This window comes from Callospermophilus lateralis, chromosome 4 (assembly GCF_048772815.1).
Source record: "Callospermophilus lateralis isolate mCalLat2 chromosome 4, mCalLat2.hap1, whole genome shotgun sequence".
In the NCBI taxonomy this organism is placed as follows: domain Eukaryota; kingdom Metazoa; phylum Chordata; class Mammalia; order Rodentia; family Sciuridae; genus Callospermophilus; species Callospermophilus lateralis.
This window is the reverse complement of record NC_135308.1, coordinates 143103011-143119824: the sequence shown is the minus strand read 5'-3', so window position 1 is coordinate 143119824 and position 16814 is coordinate 143103011. Positions and strand designations below refer to the sequence as shown.

General features: G+C 34.5%; 1 protein-coding gene across 3 annotated transcripts in view; it reads right to left on the bottom strand.

Annotated features, from left to right (window-relative positions):
* Vezt (vezatin, adherens junctions transmembrane protein) overlaps positions 1-16814 on the bottom strand; it is a 70666-nt gene that overhangs the window by 14666 nt on the left and 39186 nt on the right. For 2 of the 3 annotated variants that reach the window (XM_076853213.1, XM_076853214.1), the window contains exons 6-8: positions 14184-14321; positions 11450-11597; positions 3353-3678 (exon numbers count right to left, since the gene is read on the bottom strand). In XM_076853213.1, the coding sequence (XP_076709328.1) occupies positions 3353-3678; positions 11450-11597; positions 14184-14321 (612 nt within the window). Of the gene's footprint in view, positions 1-3352; positions 3679-11449; positions 11598-14183; positions 14334-16814 lie in introns of all 3 variants that reach the window. The other variant, XM_076853212.1, reaches the window with a different exon arrangement.

The window sequence follows — 16814 nt, the reverse complement described above, 5'->3', positions numbered from 1 at the left end:
TCTCTCTTAAAAAAAAATCAAGCTTATAAGATTAAAAAAAGGAATGAAGATGAATGGTGGTGATGGTTACACAGCAATGCGTATGTATTTGATGCCACTGAACTGTACATTTAAAATGGGTAAATGAGGCTGGGGTTAGAGCTCAGTGATAGAGCTCTTGGCCAACCCACATGAGGCTCTGGATTTGATTCCCTAGCACACCCTCCAGCAAAAAAGTCTTTTTTTTTTTTTTTAAATCATGTATTGATTAAAAAATATTTCTTGGGACTGGAGTTGTGACTCAGTGGCAGAGCACTTGCCTAGCAGTGTGAGGCACCAGGTTTAATCCTCAGCATCACATATAAATAAATAAAAAATAAAGGTACATCAACAACTAAAAAGTGTTTAAAAATATTTCTTACATGCATACTAGTCATTTTATGAGCTATAAAGATAAATTAGACCCATCTCCTACTTATTAAAAATTAATAACTGAAACAGGAAAATTATCATATATATAAAAGTACAATATGTATAAAAAGTTAAAACACTTTATTTTCACTTTACACATAAGGAATTAGGTTCAGAGAGTTAAATAAACTTGCCCAGAGTCACAAAGCTGGTACTGCTGGTTTGAATCTAGTTCCCAAAAGATAACACAACAGAGACACAGATAGTCATACGAAATTCAGATGAGAGGAAAATTATGACCAGCTATGGGCACAGATGGGGAACAGCTAAGGAAGAGATACTTTGAGGAAACATTGAAGGATGGATAATTTTGTGCTTTTACAAAAAGTAAATGGAACATGGGAAAGGGCATTTACACAGTTTTGGCAGGACTGAAGGAAAGGAATGAGAAATAAAGATAGAAACTTGGACTGTGGCCAGATTATGGCTACCCTTTCCATAGAATGTTTTGTATAGACTTTAAGCTGCTGTACTTGGAAACCAGTGAAGATTTTCAGTTAAATGAGAAAGCAAATACATGCCTCGGCAAACTTAACCTGGCAGTGCACACTGTGGAGGTCAATGCCCCGGTGTAGGTAAGAGGCAATATGGTCTGACAGGGAGGCATGGCGAGTGGGAAGAGCCGAGGGGACAAGGGAGAGAGAGCAGTGAAACACAAAAAGAGGGTTTCAAAATATGAAACATAAAATAATTTTTTAAGATAATACTTTTAAAAGTGGTGTATAACAGAACTACAGAACAAATCATATAATAATTTGTGAATGATATATTTTCTAGTTCAAATAGTTAGAAAGATTGGATATAGTAGTATATACAAAAATTACATTTCAAAACAGGACACATACCTCCTGTATATCCTACAATTCCTACCCAGGGTACCAAGCCTCTTTTCTGTATTCATGTCCACCCATGGTAGCACTCTTCCTTCCCTAAGTCATCTTCCTTCCCTTTAATGCATTTCAATATACCCAGTGTACTTCTGATTCTATTCCCCAAAATTAATTCTTCGGACACTCTGGCTTTGCTAATATAACCTTTTCATGGAAATCTTATTTTTCTCTGTTATTGATCCAACCTCTACCCACTCAAGTGGAGAGAGCCTTATCTCCCATGTTCCTTGCTAAGAATTGGGTTAGCAGTTACCTGCTTTCTTAGAACAGCAGATATAGAACACTAGAACACTCTACCTCATGGCTTTTTCATTTTCCTTAGGAGCTTTATATCTGACTATCCCAGCTCTCCAACTGATGGGTAAAACTTATCTTCTCAAAATGTCTTTCTGACCTTAAATTTCTATCCTCTATATACATCTTATCTTTCCTCATTCCACTTAAACTAGGGTTTTCATTTTATTGATATATCAAGTCCTTTTGACCCATTTTCTTATCTTATAAAATTAATTGCTGTCCTTCTACTATTTCTTGCCTGGTAATCTGAGTCAAAGACATCAACTATAATCTATGAGTTCAATAAATTCCTATGACCTTCCTGAACACCAACACAACAAGAACTCAATCATCCATTTGATCCAGTCCTACAGTATGGACATTTAACTGTTAGAGAAAAGTTGCATTGGAAATGATTATATTCAGATTACATTCTGGTTTCTGTAGTATGGCGGTTATTACTTTCGCCTCATAGATATTATATGCTTTAACTCAGATTTTAAATGTGAAAATTTCCATGCAGAAATAGATGAAATTCAAAGGAAGCCTGGGACTTGTGAAAAAGCAGAATACCCTCACTTATTGGGATACTAAGATATCAGCTATGGCCCCCTTCTCCCTCCGGTGAGAAGTCTACATTACCCCTTTTTAAATAAGCCCTGCTTTATATGCGAAAGAAAGAAAGAAAGAAATAGAGAAAATAGGGTTTTATTTACTTATTTATTTTGTAGGACTGAGGGTTGAACCCAGCCTCAACCACTCTAGGCAACTGCTCTACCACTGATCAATATCCTCAGACCTTTATTTATTTTATTTTGAGGCAGGGTCTCACTAAGTTTTCAGGTAGGCCTTGAACTTGGGATCTGCCTGCCCTGAGATTCCAGAGTTGCTGGGATTACAGAAATGTGTCATGATACCTGGCTGAAAATAGTATTTTTTAAAAATATATTATTTATTTTTTTAGTTGTAGTTGGATACAATATCTGTATTTTACTTATTTATTTTATACCTTTATTTCATTTATTTATTTTTATGTGGTGCTGAGGATCAAACCCAGGGTCTTGCACGTGCGAGGCCAGCACTCTACTGCTAAGCCACAATCCCAGCCCTGAAAATAGTATTTTTTTAATTGATAAAGGTATACCAAAGTAGGACAAAAAAAGTTTAAAATTATGGTAGAACACCCAATATTATGCAAAACAGAAGATCAACAAATATAAACTGTGGGCCCTACCTTTTCCTGTTCAACTGAAGTCAAAAAGTTAGTTCTGTGCCACAGAAAAATTTACAAATCTGCTATAATTTCTTTAGAAAAATAACAACATATAACTCTCCAACTGTGTAATAATGGCTCTTGTACTATTGCAGTGCTGGCAGGTATTCTCTCAGACTGCAGGTTCCAGTTTTAAAACCCTACCTTAAGGGAGTTAAAAGCAGCTCATTTTTTCATAATCTTCTCCATCTCAGCTTTCAAAGACAATGAACACTGGCTTTGTCCTATCTTTCTACGTTTTCTGTTAAAATCAGGAAAAGTAAAAACTATAAGTGACTCTTCAAAGTTAGTAATTATAAATCTTTGTTTCTCTGCTACATTTGTAGCTATAAACCATCCTTCATGCTGCATGTCTCAATTTTGTTTCTTCTTTTTAACTAGGACACAAGCCAACAACTATAATGGCACAAGAATGAAGCTTGCTAATCACAGGGACATTTCCTTAAATGGCCTCTAAACTTACTCATTCAGTAATGCTTTCAGATGCAGTTGCAAGCTGCGTACTGCTGTGTGAACATTATTTAGTTCTTTTGACTTCTGCTGAGTTTTACGCTGGGGTACTGACTGGTGCTGGGTTTCAAAGTACCGGTAGAACTCATAGCTGCGTTTAAGCTCTTCTAAACAGGCAGAATGAGCATGAGGTAGACCTTGAATCACATCAGACAGAATACGATGAGGCAAGAGTGCTGGAGAAAGTAAGGGCCCTGGAGGTGAGTTGGCTGAAGAAAGCAACAGGGCTAACCGTCTGAAGAACTCTGAACTCTGTGCCACCCAGAGTTGAAACAACACCTAAAGGAAAAAAAAAAAAGAAAAAAAAGAACTGACCAATAAAAAACACTGGTAAACATTTAAAACAAACTACAAATCTTCTTATCTGCCTATCTTAACTTTTGGTTTAAAATTTTTACTTTATCTGAAATAATGAATATAGTAAGTTGAAACCAACTCCCTCTTTTTTTAAGTGCAGTTATCTTTATTTCAATTCCTAAGTATATTAGTTTGACCTCAGACATATGTTAGGCATGTCACAAACAGTAGATAACTGAAACCAACATGAATTTTGCTCAAGACATCTAGTTATGTTCTTCTGCAATCCACTTATTAAATAAAAAACATGACTGGTTTTGTTTGGAACTTGGAAAAAGCCAAGTAATATTTTACGGTCATTATGATAAACTTTAACTTCACAGGCCCTGTAAAAAGATTTTCTTTTTGGTAGCTGGAGATTGAATCCAGGGCCTTAAAGCCCTTATTTTCTCATATCTTCCCATATCCGTAACTTTCCTGAATTCTTTAATATCCACAAGTACCTGATGAACTGGGTAGCCTGTTACATCAGCAGTCAATGTTTAAATATGGGGTGACAGAAAAACTTGTATTCCTAATCAATTCTTAGATGATTTTCAAACTCTTACTATTGGAAAAGCACAATTTTCTATTTAAATGACTATTATAAAAAGGAGACAAACGAGCCAATTCATGCAATGATATTCAGACCCTGTTCTAAAAAATAAATCATATTACCAATTCTTATTGCTGAGTAAAGAAACTGAGTATCAGGTCATCAGCTAAAGTTGAATGTTACTCCTCTTCTCCAAGCAAGAGGTATTTAGAATCATGAATGAATTCAAAGCCAACAAGTATAGTGAAAGCTTTACTCTGAAAGCTGAACTAACTCTTAAAATTAGCCAAGAATATTATATATTATTATATATATACCAAATTATGTAGTCATCACACATGGTAACTTATGATCTCAGTATAGCAAGTAACACATATGTGATTTAGTACAGTTCCACCATAGATGAGAGGTGCTGATGAGACACAATATATTTATTAAAAGTGAGTCTTTCTTCATGAATTATTTAACAATTTTTTACACAGAGAAAATACTAGAACTATTACATGTTTTCTTATTTAATTATTAAAACTATTTGTAGCTTGGCGCAGTGGTGCACACCTGTAATCCCAGCAGCTTGGGAGGCTGAGACAGGAGGATTTCGAGTTCAAAGCCAGCCTCAGCAATGGCGAGGTGCTAAGCAACTCAGTGAGACCCTGACTCTAAATAAAAGTACAAAATAGGGCTGGGGATGTGGTTCAGTGGTTGAGTGCCCCTGAATTCAATCCCTGGTACCAAACAAAAAATAAAAAACAAACTGCATTTGTTCATTCAGAAAATACTTATTGAGCACTACAGTGGGTAAGGCAATGTTTGGGGTACTGACAATGCATCTTCATAGGAACAAAAATGAAAAAGAAAATCCCCACCTTGATGAAACTTCATTCAAGTATGGGGTGGAAACAGATAATAATCAACAAGTAAAATATAGTATTTCTTGGTTAATGGAGATATGGGATAAAATACCGTAGAGAAAGGGAATAGCCAGTGTGAACATGTGTATACACAGATGAGAGAGGAAAGGAAAGGGAAGAAAAGAGAGGAAGGGAGTTGGCCAGGAAGGTATCTATTAGCATCACTTGAAAGAACCAATCCATGACACCATCAAGAGGAAAGAGAATTCTAGGGAGCAGGAGGTTTAAGTGTAAATCAGGATGCTCCCTTGGCAGGAGCATCTAAAAGAATAAAGTTGACATAGCAAACTGCTGCTTTTAAAAAGACTAATTTTTACCTAATTACTGTCATATTATATATTTAATCCAAAAACTCAGAAGCATGTGTGTTTTTATCTGTTTATTCTTTGGATAAGTAAGGTGTTCAGAGTAAGAGAACACCCATAATTTATGGGCAACAAGAAAACTTTGACTTAAATCATTTCACAATATGTAGATTCATTTTTAAAATCACAAAACGTAGTACTTTATAGTTTAAAAAACTAGTTAAGGGCTGTGGTTGTGGCTCAGTGGTAGAGTGCTTGCCTGGCATGTGTAAGGCAATGGATTTGATCCTCAGCACCATATAAAAATAAACAAAAGTAAAACAAAACTATTGTGTACATCTACAACTATTTTTTTTTTAATTTAAAAAATCAAGGGGCTGGGGATGGGGCTCAAGTGGTAGCGCACTCGCCTAGCATGTGTGAGGCACTGGGTTCAGTTCTCAGCACCACATAAAAAATAAAATAAAGATATTATGTCCACCTAAAACTAAAAAAATAAATTTAAAAAAATATAAAAAAATAAAACAACAGCAAAAAACTAGTTAAAAACTTAAAAGAGCTGAAAATAGTGGCACCTGACTATAGATAGTATCAAGTACTGGGACAGCTCCTGTACTAGGTATTTATAGGTTTCTTTCAGAAGGTTGTTTTCCAAACACAGGTGCAACATTCCCTATTGCTAAGTGTTCCTGAGGGAATATATATGAACAATAAAAAGATTAGTTCAAAATGTATTTTCTTTAAAGGGCACAATGAAGATTACAAAGGAAAACTGATTCATTTGTAAACCATCTTTCATTAGGTATTTTTATAAAACTTCAGTGTTACTCTTTTGAAAAAGAAGTTTCTTTTAAAATTTAATTTATAAAAATCCATTTTAAAATTCCTTATCTGAGTACAGTGGAAACTATAAAAGGTGGAAAGACCTAAGTTTTGAATATAATAGGAACTTGTAGTAGTTTACAGATATCAAGATAAGGCTTATTCTGGAGCCTGATAGTCCTAACAACTACACAATTATTGAGTTTGGTTACAGATGAGCTATTTGTCAAAATAAGGCAAATATAAAAACGCTGTTATAGCCTGATGTGAAAAACAATATGGATAAGAAAAAGGATCCAGTCATAATTGGCATCATTGGGGGGGTAAGATGGGGAGATAAGGCCAGAGAACAGTCTCACATTTTAAAGCAGGTCATATCACCTGCAAGGTAAAAATTCAGCTAACATTAATTGCTTACTCTATGCAAGGTATAACTGGCAAATATTTTATCCTTTGGAGGTAGGCACTGTAATTATTCCATCTTCATAAATGCAGAACCAATGATTTGTTCAAGGCTCCATAAAGAGGCAAGAGAGAACTAGAGAGAAACCTACAAAAGACTAACTCCATGGGACCCACCTTTTCTCTTTTCTGCCTATATTTTAGGTTTGAACATAGTCAGAATTTAGCAAGCTTTTATTTATTTAAATTAATTAATTTATTTTTTTGGTACAGGGGATTGAACCCAGGAACGCTTTTACCACTGAGCTATATTCTCTATATCACTTCTTTATATTTATTTATTTTTTAAATATTGAAATAGAGTCTCACTAAGTTGCCAAAGCTGGCCTTGAACTTGCCATCCTTCCACCTCAGCCTATTAAGTTGATGGGTTTACAGGCATGTGCCATGCCCCACCACCCCAACGCATGCTGAGTCCTTCTTAAAGAATACTACTTATTACTATTTTTGAATACCCATTATACGACAAGCCTGCTATAGGTATATTGTTTGTCTTGTCATTTAATCTAACACTCGACAAGGAGGATATGGCAACATCCTTTTACAGATAAGTTCAAAGAATAGTTTATTCAAGGTCAAATGATCAGTTAGAATCAGAGCTAATATATAAACTCAGCTCTGCTCAATTTTTTTTTTTTTTTTTTTTTGTAGGGGGTGAGGAGGGTAGTAGGGATTGAACCCAGAGGTACTTAACATCCTTTTACATTTTTTTTTTTAAAGAGAGGGGGGGGGAGAGAGAGAGAGAGAGAGAGAGAATTTTAATATTTATTTTTTAGTTATTGGCGGACACAACATCTTTGTTTTGTATGTGGTGCTGAGGATCGAACCCGGGCCGCATGCATGCCAGGCGAGCACGCAACCACTTGAGCCACATTCCCAGCCCAATCCTTTTACATTTTTAAAATTTTTAGACAGGGTTTTGCCAAGTTGCTTAGGGCCTTGCTACATTGCTGAGGCAGGCTTTGAACTTGTGATCCTCAGCCTCCTGAGCTGCTGGGATCAAAGGAGTACACCATGGCACCTGGCTTTAATTTTCTTCTTTAAGAATTTCTCAGATTGTCCTTTATAAAATACTTTATTTCCTTTGTAGAGTAAAGCATGGTCATGATATTGAATTTGGAAGTGAATGAAATTACCTGAAGTTCTACCACCCCAACAAGTATTATTAATATTTTAATATTTTCTCCTGGTATTTCTTAATATTTTTTTTTAGGTGTAGATGGACACAACACAATGCCTTTATTTATTTTTTATGTGGTGCTGAACCCAGGTCCCGCCTGTACTAGGCGAGCGATCTACCGCTGAGCCACAATCCCAGCCCTCCTGGTCTTTCTCAAAAAACAGAATTCTGGCCACACTGCTTTATATATGTATGTATCCTGATTATTTCACTGGAAACAGATGTTTCTCTAAGACTTTACAATATCTTAATAAGCAAGTCATAGCTATTACTCAGTCTTTCAATATGTGAATCTAGTCCTTTATTGCTGAGCACTTAGGCATTGCTCCATTTTTCGCTATTATATACATAAAGCTTCACTGTATTTAGCATAATTTCCTTAAGAAAATTTTGCAGGGCTGATGATGTGGCTTAACTAGCATGTATAAGGCCCTGGGTTCAACCCCTAGTAGCACCAAAAAATAAAAATAAGATTTGCATAATTATTTTTTTTTAGAGAGAGAGAGAGAGAGAGAGAGAGAGAATTTTAATATTTTTTAGTTATTGTCGGACACAACATCTTTGTTTGTATGTGGTGCTGAGGATCGAACTGGGGCGCACGCATGCCAGGCGAGCACACTACCACTTGAGCCACATCCCCAGCCCCGCTTAAGTATAATTATTGATCTAAAGGATAAAGTATTTAAAAGGCTCTCTCTCTTTTTTTTTTTAGTTATAGATGAACATGATATCTCTATTTTATTTATTTCTTTTTAAATGGTGCTGAGGATCGAACTTAATGCCTCACACATTCTAGTCAAGCACTCTACCACTGAGCTACAACTGCAGCCTCTGAAAAGCTCTTTGTGTGTCAAATTGTATTCTCAAATCAATAAACTTGAGGAAACTGGGAAGAAAATGAGTGTGGTGGCCTACCCAGAGATGATCTTACTTGCCTACAATGACATGCACCTATAATCCTAGCTGTTGTGAAGTTGAGGCAGGAGAATTCCAAGTTTGAGGCCAGACTAGGCAACACAATGGGATTCCCTTCTAAAAAGAAGGAAGGAAGGAAGGAAGGAAGGAAGGAAGGAAAGAAGGAAGGAAGGAAGGAAGGAAGGAAGGAAGGAAGGAAAGAGGAAGAGAGAGGACAGTAGCTAAGACTATAATGGTAGGAGGGGATACAGAAAAAAGTAGGTTAGTTTAAAATACATTTTAAAGAGAGAACTGACCCAAAAATCTGCTGGCTGACTAAATGTGAGAAGTAGGAGGAGAGATAAGAAGGATGGCTTCTAGCTAAGTTGTATGGAGCTATTTATTTAAGGTGGGTTAGAATAAGGGTAAGAATAAGTAAAGGCAAATTTAAAATTTCCCCTGGAAAGGGGAAAAATAAACAGGAGAATCAGAAAGAAAATTGGCGGTCTGGGGCTGGAGACTGAACCCACTGAGTTATACAACTAGCTCCAGAATTAGAAAATTTACATAGAAAAGAAAATTTAAAAGATACAAGTTGATACAGTCCCAAAACAAAATGGATCTTGATAAATGCTGTCAATTTAACTACACTTGCACTTGTTTTCATCTTATCATGTGATTTTTTTAAAGACTAGAAACAAAGAATATTTAAAAAGAAGTTGCTGAATACTAAATACTAAACAGGATTTTCTTTTTTTCGTTTTTGGATTGGGGATTGAATCAAGGGACATTCTACCACTGAGCATATTCCCAGTCTTTCTTATTTTATTTTATTTTTTTTAAAGAAAGAGTGAGCGAGAGAGGGAGAGAGAGAATTTTTTAATATTTATTTTTTAGTACTTGGCAGACACAACATCTTTGTTTGTACGTGGTGCTGAGGATCGAACCCAGGCCGCACGCATGCCAGGCAAGCGCGCTACCACTTGAGCCACATCCCCAGCCCCTTCTTATTTTGAGAAAGTCTTACTAAGGTGCCAGGATAGCCTCACATTTGTGATCCTCCTGCCTCAGCCTCCCAAGTAGCTGGGATTATAGGTGTGTGCCACTCTACCTGGCTAAAAAGGAATTTAGAACATTTGGATTGACTTCTTAAACATACTTCTAAAATCTTACTATGCATATGATTTCTGTAACTTACTTTAACTTGTTTTTCCATGTTATCATTTTTCTTCAATATTTTGCTACTTCTAACAAAGAAGTTCATCAAATGTATTCATTATAACCATTACCAATTCCCCATTATATTAAACTTATAATTTGTTTCCAACATTTGCTGCTATAGTAATATGAACCTGCTTTGGATAAATCTTTGATTATTTCCTTAGATAAGTCTATAAAATTGCTGGAGGAAAGGATACACACTTTTGTGAAGACTGGAATTCACTGCTAAAGTGAATAAATTATTCTCTCACCATTAATGTATGAGGTCTCTCTGATTCATCATTGGTAATGAATATTAACTTTCAATATCCTTGGCAAAATGATTATTATTTTTGTTTCTTTCATCACCAAGATTTAAAATTTTATCATATTTATTAGTATTTGTATTTCTGCTTTGTGAACTGCCAGTTCATTAACCTGATCTGTTTTCTATAAGCTTTGTTTTTTTGTTTGTCTGTTTTTGCAGTGCTGGGGATCAAACCCAGGGCTTTATGTATACCAGGCAAGCAACCTACCACTGATCTACACCCTTTAAGTTTTAGTACTTTAGTACTCTTTATATGGGAAAAATCCAAGCCCTTTGTTATAAATCATTGTAATTTTTTGAGCTTCTTGTAATTAAAATATGCAATATTTGGCCAAATTATGTTATGTGCAGGTATAGACACTTAACAATGAATCCCACTATTAAGTATAATTAAAATGCATCAATTAATAATAAAAGAAAAAAGAAATAGAATTAATTAGTATTTTAGGTTTGAAGTTTAATTTTTATGCAATCAATCATACCCTTTCATGTGGATTTTACTATATGAAAAATCTTTTCCTTAATATACGAAATATAAAAAAAATCTGAGGGACTTTTTTTCAAGGGATGATATAGTTTTTTTTTTCAGTTGTAGATGGATAGCATGCCTTTATTTTATTTGTTTATTTTTATGTGATGCCAAGGCTCGAACCCAGTGCCTCACACGTGCTAGACAAGTGCTCTGTCACTGAGCTACAGCCCCGTCCTAAGATATAAATCTTAAATGCTTTGTCCATGTTTGTTTAAACAAATGGCTGACCATAAAAATCACTCGTACTGGCTTTCTATTAAAGTAATTCACTTATTTCCAAGCTCGAATTTAAGGTATTTCTTATATAAAGAATTTTAAGAATTTTGATACAAAACATAAATTTGATCTGTATGATTCTCTGAGTTTTTAAAAACAGTGTCACAAACATCATTAACATATTTATGATGATGATATCCAGCAAACAAGGAAGGTAAACAAATACACCCATTTATGTTCAGAAAGCACAGGTATAATCCAAGTGTATCTGTCTTTTCTTCAGTAATTTTCTTCTGCAAATGGATTACCTTTAATGCAGGTAGGCTGAAGCCATCTGTAAGGTTATGTGCTTCCTCTTCTGAAATCTGCTCTTCACTAAGTCCAAGGCCCAGCTCCTTAAAAGGCACCACACAGATGTAGTTGGTAACATTGTCACTCTCAGAGTTCAGGGGGTAGGTTAAATCAGGTTAAGGCAATCAACAAAGCCTTTTCATTAAACCATAAAAGGAACAGTCAAATTGTTAAAAACTATGTTTACTAGTCTATAGTGTGAACTTTTTTAAAAAATATATTTTAAATTATTGATGGACCTTTATTTTATGTATTAATTTATTTATATGTGGTGCTGAGAATTGAACCCAGTGCCTCACACATGCCAGGCAAGCGCTCTACCACTGAGCCACAACCCTAGCCCCGATGTACTGTGAACTTTTGCTGGAGATTTATATCAATTTTTTAGCACTGATTAATCTCAAGACCTACATATTAACAACATTCAGATGCAGGATACTTGTGAATAAAAATTTTAATGTCTAGGGCTGGAATTGTGGTTCAGTGGTAGAGTGCTTGCCTAGCATGTATGAGGCACTGGGTTTAATTCTCAGGACTACATAAAAATAAATAAATAAAAATAAAGGTTCATCCACAACTGAAAAATACATATATTAAAAAAAATTTTAATGTCTAAATAATTAGGAACCTGGGGTTGTGGCTCAGTGGTAGAGTGCTCACCTAGCATGTGTGAGGCACTGGGTTCAATCTTTAGCACCACATTAAAATAAATAAAATAAAGGAAAAAATAAATAAAAAAAAAATAAAAAAAGTTTGACTCTTCAAAGGTGCTAAAATGCTAATTTAGTACTTTTTAACACCTGCCTTTTGAATTGTATTGTAGCTCAGGTCCCCACTATGCTACAGTAAATAATTCTCTTTGTTTCAGTCCATATACAAGACATGATTTACTTAACACTGCATAGACTACTATCGTAAATGGCACTAAACCTTTTCTGGGTTGTCTGACATAGACCACTGCTGTTTCCTTTGTTTTCTTCCTAATGGACATATATCTATATCAATCAAAAAGTTAGTTTTCCTCTTTGTTGTTGTTTATATACTTACTTATTTATTTTGGTACTGAGGATTGAACCCAGAAGCACTTTACCACTGAGCTACATTCCTAGCACCCCCCAGCCCTTTTTATTGTTTTTTACACTAAGTTGCTGAGGTTAGCCGTGAACTCATGATCCTTTTGCCTCAATGGCCTGAGACACTGGGATTATAGATATGCACCACTGTGCCTGGCCATTCATTGTTTTTGAAAGAATTATATCCATAGAATTCTTGATATTGAACATCCTTGCATTTCTAGAATTTGCCTATTCGGTCATATTGTGATAATATTTTGATTTGATGCTAGGTTATATTTATAAATGCTTTGTTAAATATTTTGTATCTCTATTTGTGAGATTAGTGTATAGTTTTTATTCTTTGTGATATATAATGTTTAGATACTAAGATTAAAGTATTTTAATAAATAAATTGATGTGGGGAGCTTTCTAACATTTCCTATGGCTGGATTTTTTTTAAACTAATAAAATCATCTTGACTTGGTAGTTAAAATTTTTCTTATTCGATTAATTTTTGAATAAGATTCAAAATTCATGAGGTCCAGTAAAATTATTTTCTACCCCATCACTTAGTCACCTAGGTTTGCTATCAAAAGTAAAGGCAATCCTTATTGCCGTACCTTATGTATCCTTCAAAGTATTGTATACATACATACATAAAAGCAAATCTACATTTAAATATTTGTGTATCTGGAGATATTAATTTAATAATTATAGGACATATACACCTGGACACACAAACACTTAAATACTTATTTATCCTTACATATTTACATAGTCCTCTTTATGCATGGATACTATAAATATTGCTTTGAGCACTTTGCTGTTTTTTTCACTAAATAAAACTTGGAGATCATCTCACACTAAAGTATTAAGGGCCAGATCACTATTGTTTTAATAATTGCATATTTTCCATTGTTTACTTATAACGAGGTAGTCTCTTTATTTACTCATGATTTAATATAGCCATGGAAATTTTCCTAAAACAAAGATCATATACACTTTTATTTTCTGGCAAACAGAAGTAGTTTCCTAATTTAGTATAATTTAAGTGACAGACTTACTGTCATGTAGTCTTTGAGTGCTTCCTATATGCTAGGGACTGTCTGATCACTTTACATGCATTAACTCATTTGACCTGAACAAAAACACAATGAAGAAAATCGTTATTATTGCCATTTTAAAGATGAGGAGAGTAAAGTACAGGAGATTAAGAAACTGGTCACCTGGGCAGAAACCAAAACAGTCAGAATCTGAATTTAGGCAATCTGATTCTAATGTCTGCTTTTTGAAAGGGGAAGGATTTCCTGTTGCCAGTTTATTACCATGTTCAGCCATTTTTAAAAATGTCAGACCTAGCAAATCCAGGCTCTTTTGACTTTATTCTGTGGATCTCTGAAGGGAGGCTCTTGATGTTTTTTTCTTTTTCCCTGTTAAAAATAAGCCACACAAGAGCAGAAGAGCTTTCTTCCTGTTACTGTCATTTCCCTGGAATGCATTTCCAGTTTTAACATAGAAATGATGCTGAAAATTAGCTTCAAAACCACAGTCCAAACCTACTGTTAACTTTTACAGGATGCAACTATAATGGACTTTGGAATAATGTTTATTCTCACATACAGACAGAAAAGGATATTTTTTCAGCATATATAGGGTAGCTAGCCTTGCTGCTTGAAAGTTGGCTCTTACAGTTCTGTAAACAGCTTTCCGAAGACCGATGAGATGCTGACTGGGATGCTGTCCAGCTTTATTAAATGAGCAAGCAGCACTGACCCTGTCAAGCAAACTTGAAAAGTAAAATGTGATACAACTGTACAGATGTCCTAAAGTTTTTGTTTCCTAAATCCACAATTCTATTAATGTTAGAAAGAATTCCTTTCTCATAATTTTTATTAGAAAATGACTATAAGTATCCCAATTCAGGTGTCATAAATAACCATTTCCCTGACCCATACATGGCCATCAGAAAAAAACACAAGTGAAAAATCAAAATCTCAAAGAGTAAAGGTTTCCTATGATATGGGGAAACCATCAGTTGTGACAGAATAGAAATATAAAAATATTTATGTAAGAATTTGCATATTTTTTCCATAAAGATACTCTACCTTCTAAAATACACTAAAGTGGAACTACTTTACAATTTTCAGAACCCATATCCATGATATATGAAGGATTTTAATTATCAACAGATTCACATTCTTAATATACATTTACATATATTCAATTAATCATATATTTGGTTACTTGTACAGAACAATCAAATACTGTATAGAAATAACATTCTGTACATTCATAAAAGTAGGGTAAAATTACTTACCCACCTGCTGCCACTGGCACTTACCTACTCAAAATGAAGTAGGGGGCGCAGAAAGATAACAGGACCAGTGGCCAACAGGGGAATGCAAGTAGAAAGGTAAAGTAAGGGTTACTACGTGGTAGGAGAGCTACTCTCAAAATTGTTCAAAAGGAGAACATTTTATGTCACTTTCCTTAAGATTAATGGAAAGTATTTGCAATGATTTATGTGTTGTTTTATGACTATTAAGTATGCAGGATTAAATATTACAGTTATTAGATAATAAGAAATATCAATATTTGTAAATTTTCTATAACATAACCATAAACTTATTTTTAAAACCCTAACTCAGAACTTTAAAAATGTTAACAAATTAAAATATATGGACAATGACTGATACTCTAATTCTTTTTTTTTTTAAATTTTTTGTAGTTATAGATGGACAGCATGCCTTTATTTTTATGTGGTGCTGAGGATCGAACCCAGTGCTTCACATGTGTTAGGCAAGCGTTCTGCCACTGAGCTACAGCCCCAGCTCCAACAGGCTTATTCTTAAGGCAAAGAAGGGTTAAATTATTTTCTAGAGAGGACAAATTGAGACAGAAACAAAATAGCACGCATAATTTCAACATATGGAACTATTGTTTGTGTTCCAATTTACTAAACCAGTTTTACAAAGTAAAAATATTTGTAAAAAATTATGATTCACGATTTATTATTTCTCATTTTTTCAGTGTACTGTCCAGTTAGAGGGAGATAAATGAAACACAATTTCTTCCAATATTTTTTCTGCCTATTTGCCATCCGAACAGTAGAAAAGCATCATCTAGAGGTAAATTGTGTCTAACTAGCCCACATTACCTTTTCATGCCAATTCCATATATATAGTTAAAAACCTGAAAGTGACAAAGGCACAGAATCCTCTACACATGCCTAAACATTAGATAGGCACACAGACATTCAGCTTAATCAGTCAGGCCTTTCAATAAAATGCTGTGTAAGTCAAGAATGAAAAGGAGATATTACTTATTTTAAGTGTGATTTTTAATTTTTAAAATTTGACAAACAACATAAAACCATTATCTTCTACCAGTAAGAAGCAGACCTAACCTAGTGGAAGGAAAATATCCATAGATACTGAGCACTTTTATTTTGAGTTGAGCAGAGGAGAAGGTATAAAATCCCTCTAATGTCTTGGAATAATATGAACACTCAGAGCTGTTGTGTAGAATACAACAGAGTAAAGGACATTATAACTACTGCAGCTTCTTCCTCTTCTTTGTTCCATAATGTTCCAGTTACAGCTTTTCTGTCAAGATTGTTTAAGTACTATTCTAGAGCAGAGTGAAGAATTCAAGACACCAGAGGTTTTTCACTTCTGATTTTCACAATTTCCCAGATACAACTAAAAGTAATGGTTATTCTTTATTATATACTTTCTCCCACATATAGACTGCAATTGTTAAATAAGTAATATAAATTATTAAATATACTATAGTCCAGCCAACATTTGTGAGCATTTAGTAGGCAACAACTTACTGGAAATAAGTTAGAAGTCAGATGGAATGGATTTGGATATGTGCTCTATCACTTACCATACAACTTGCCTTTAGTTGTATGTAAAAGTGATTAGCATAGTATATGGAACATAGTTGGTGTTCATTTAACTTTTTTTTTTTTTAAATAAGTAGCAAGTTTGGCAGTAGCTTAAACACTTATGGCTGAACTGGTGAATATTTCGTTGCCAATGGGAATACGAAACATCACTATTTGCATGATATTCTGAAAGTATCTGTGCTATAATACCACCAATGTTTACCTAAAGAATATTACTAACACAGGTTAAGACTTCAAAATTAATCCATGTCAGATACATCTATCACTTAAACTGGAGAAAGATGACATTTAAAAGAGAATAAAGGGAACAGACATGTATAGGGTACCGACTGCATGCTAGGTTCAGTGTCAGGC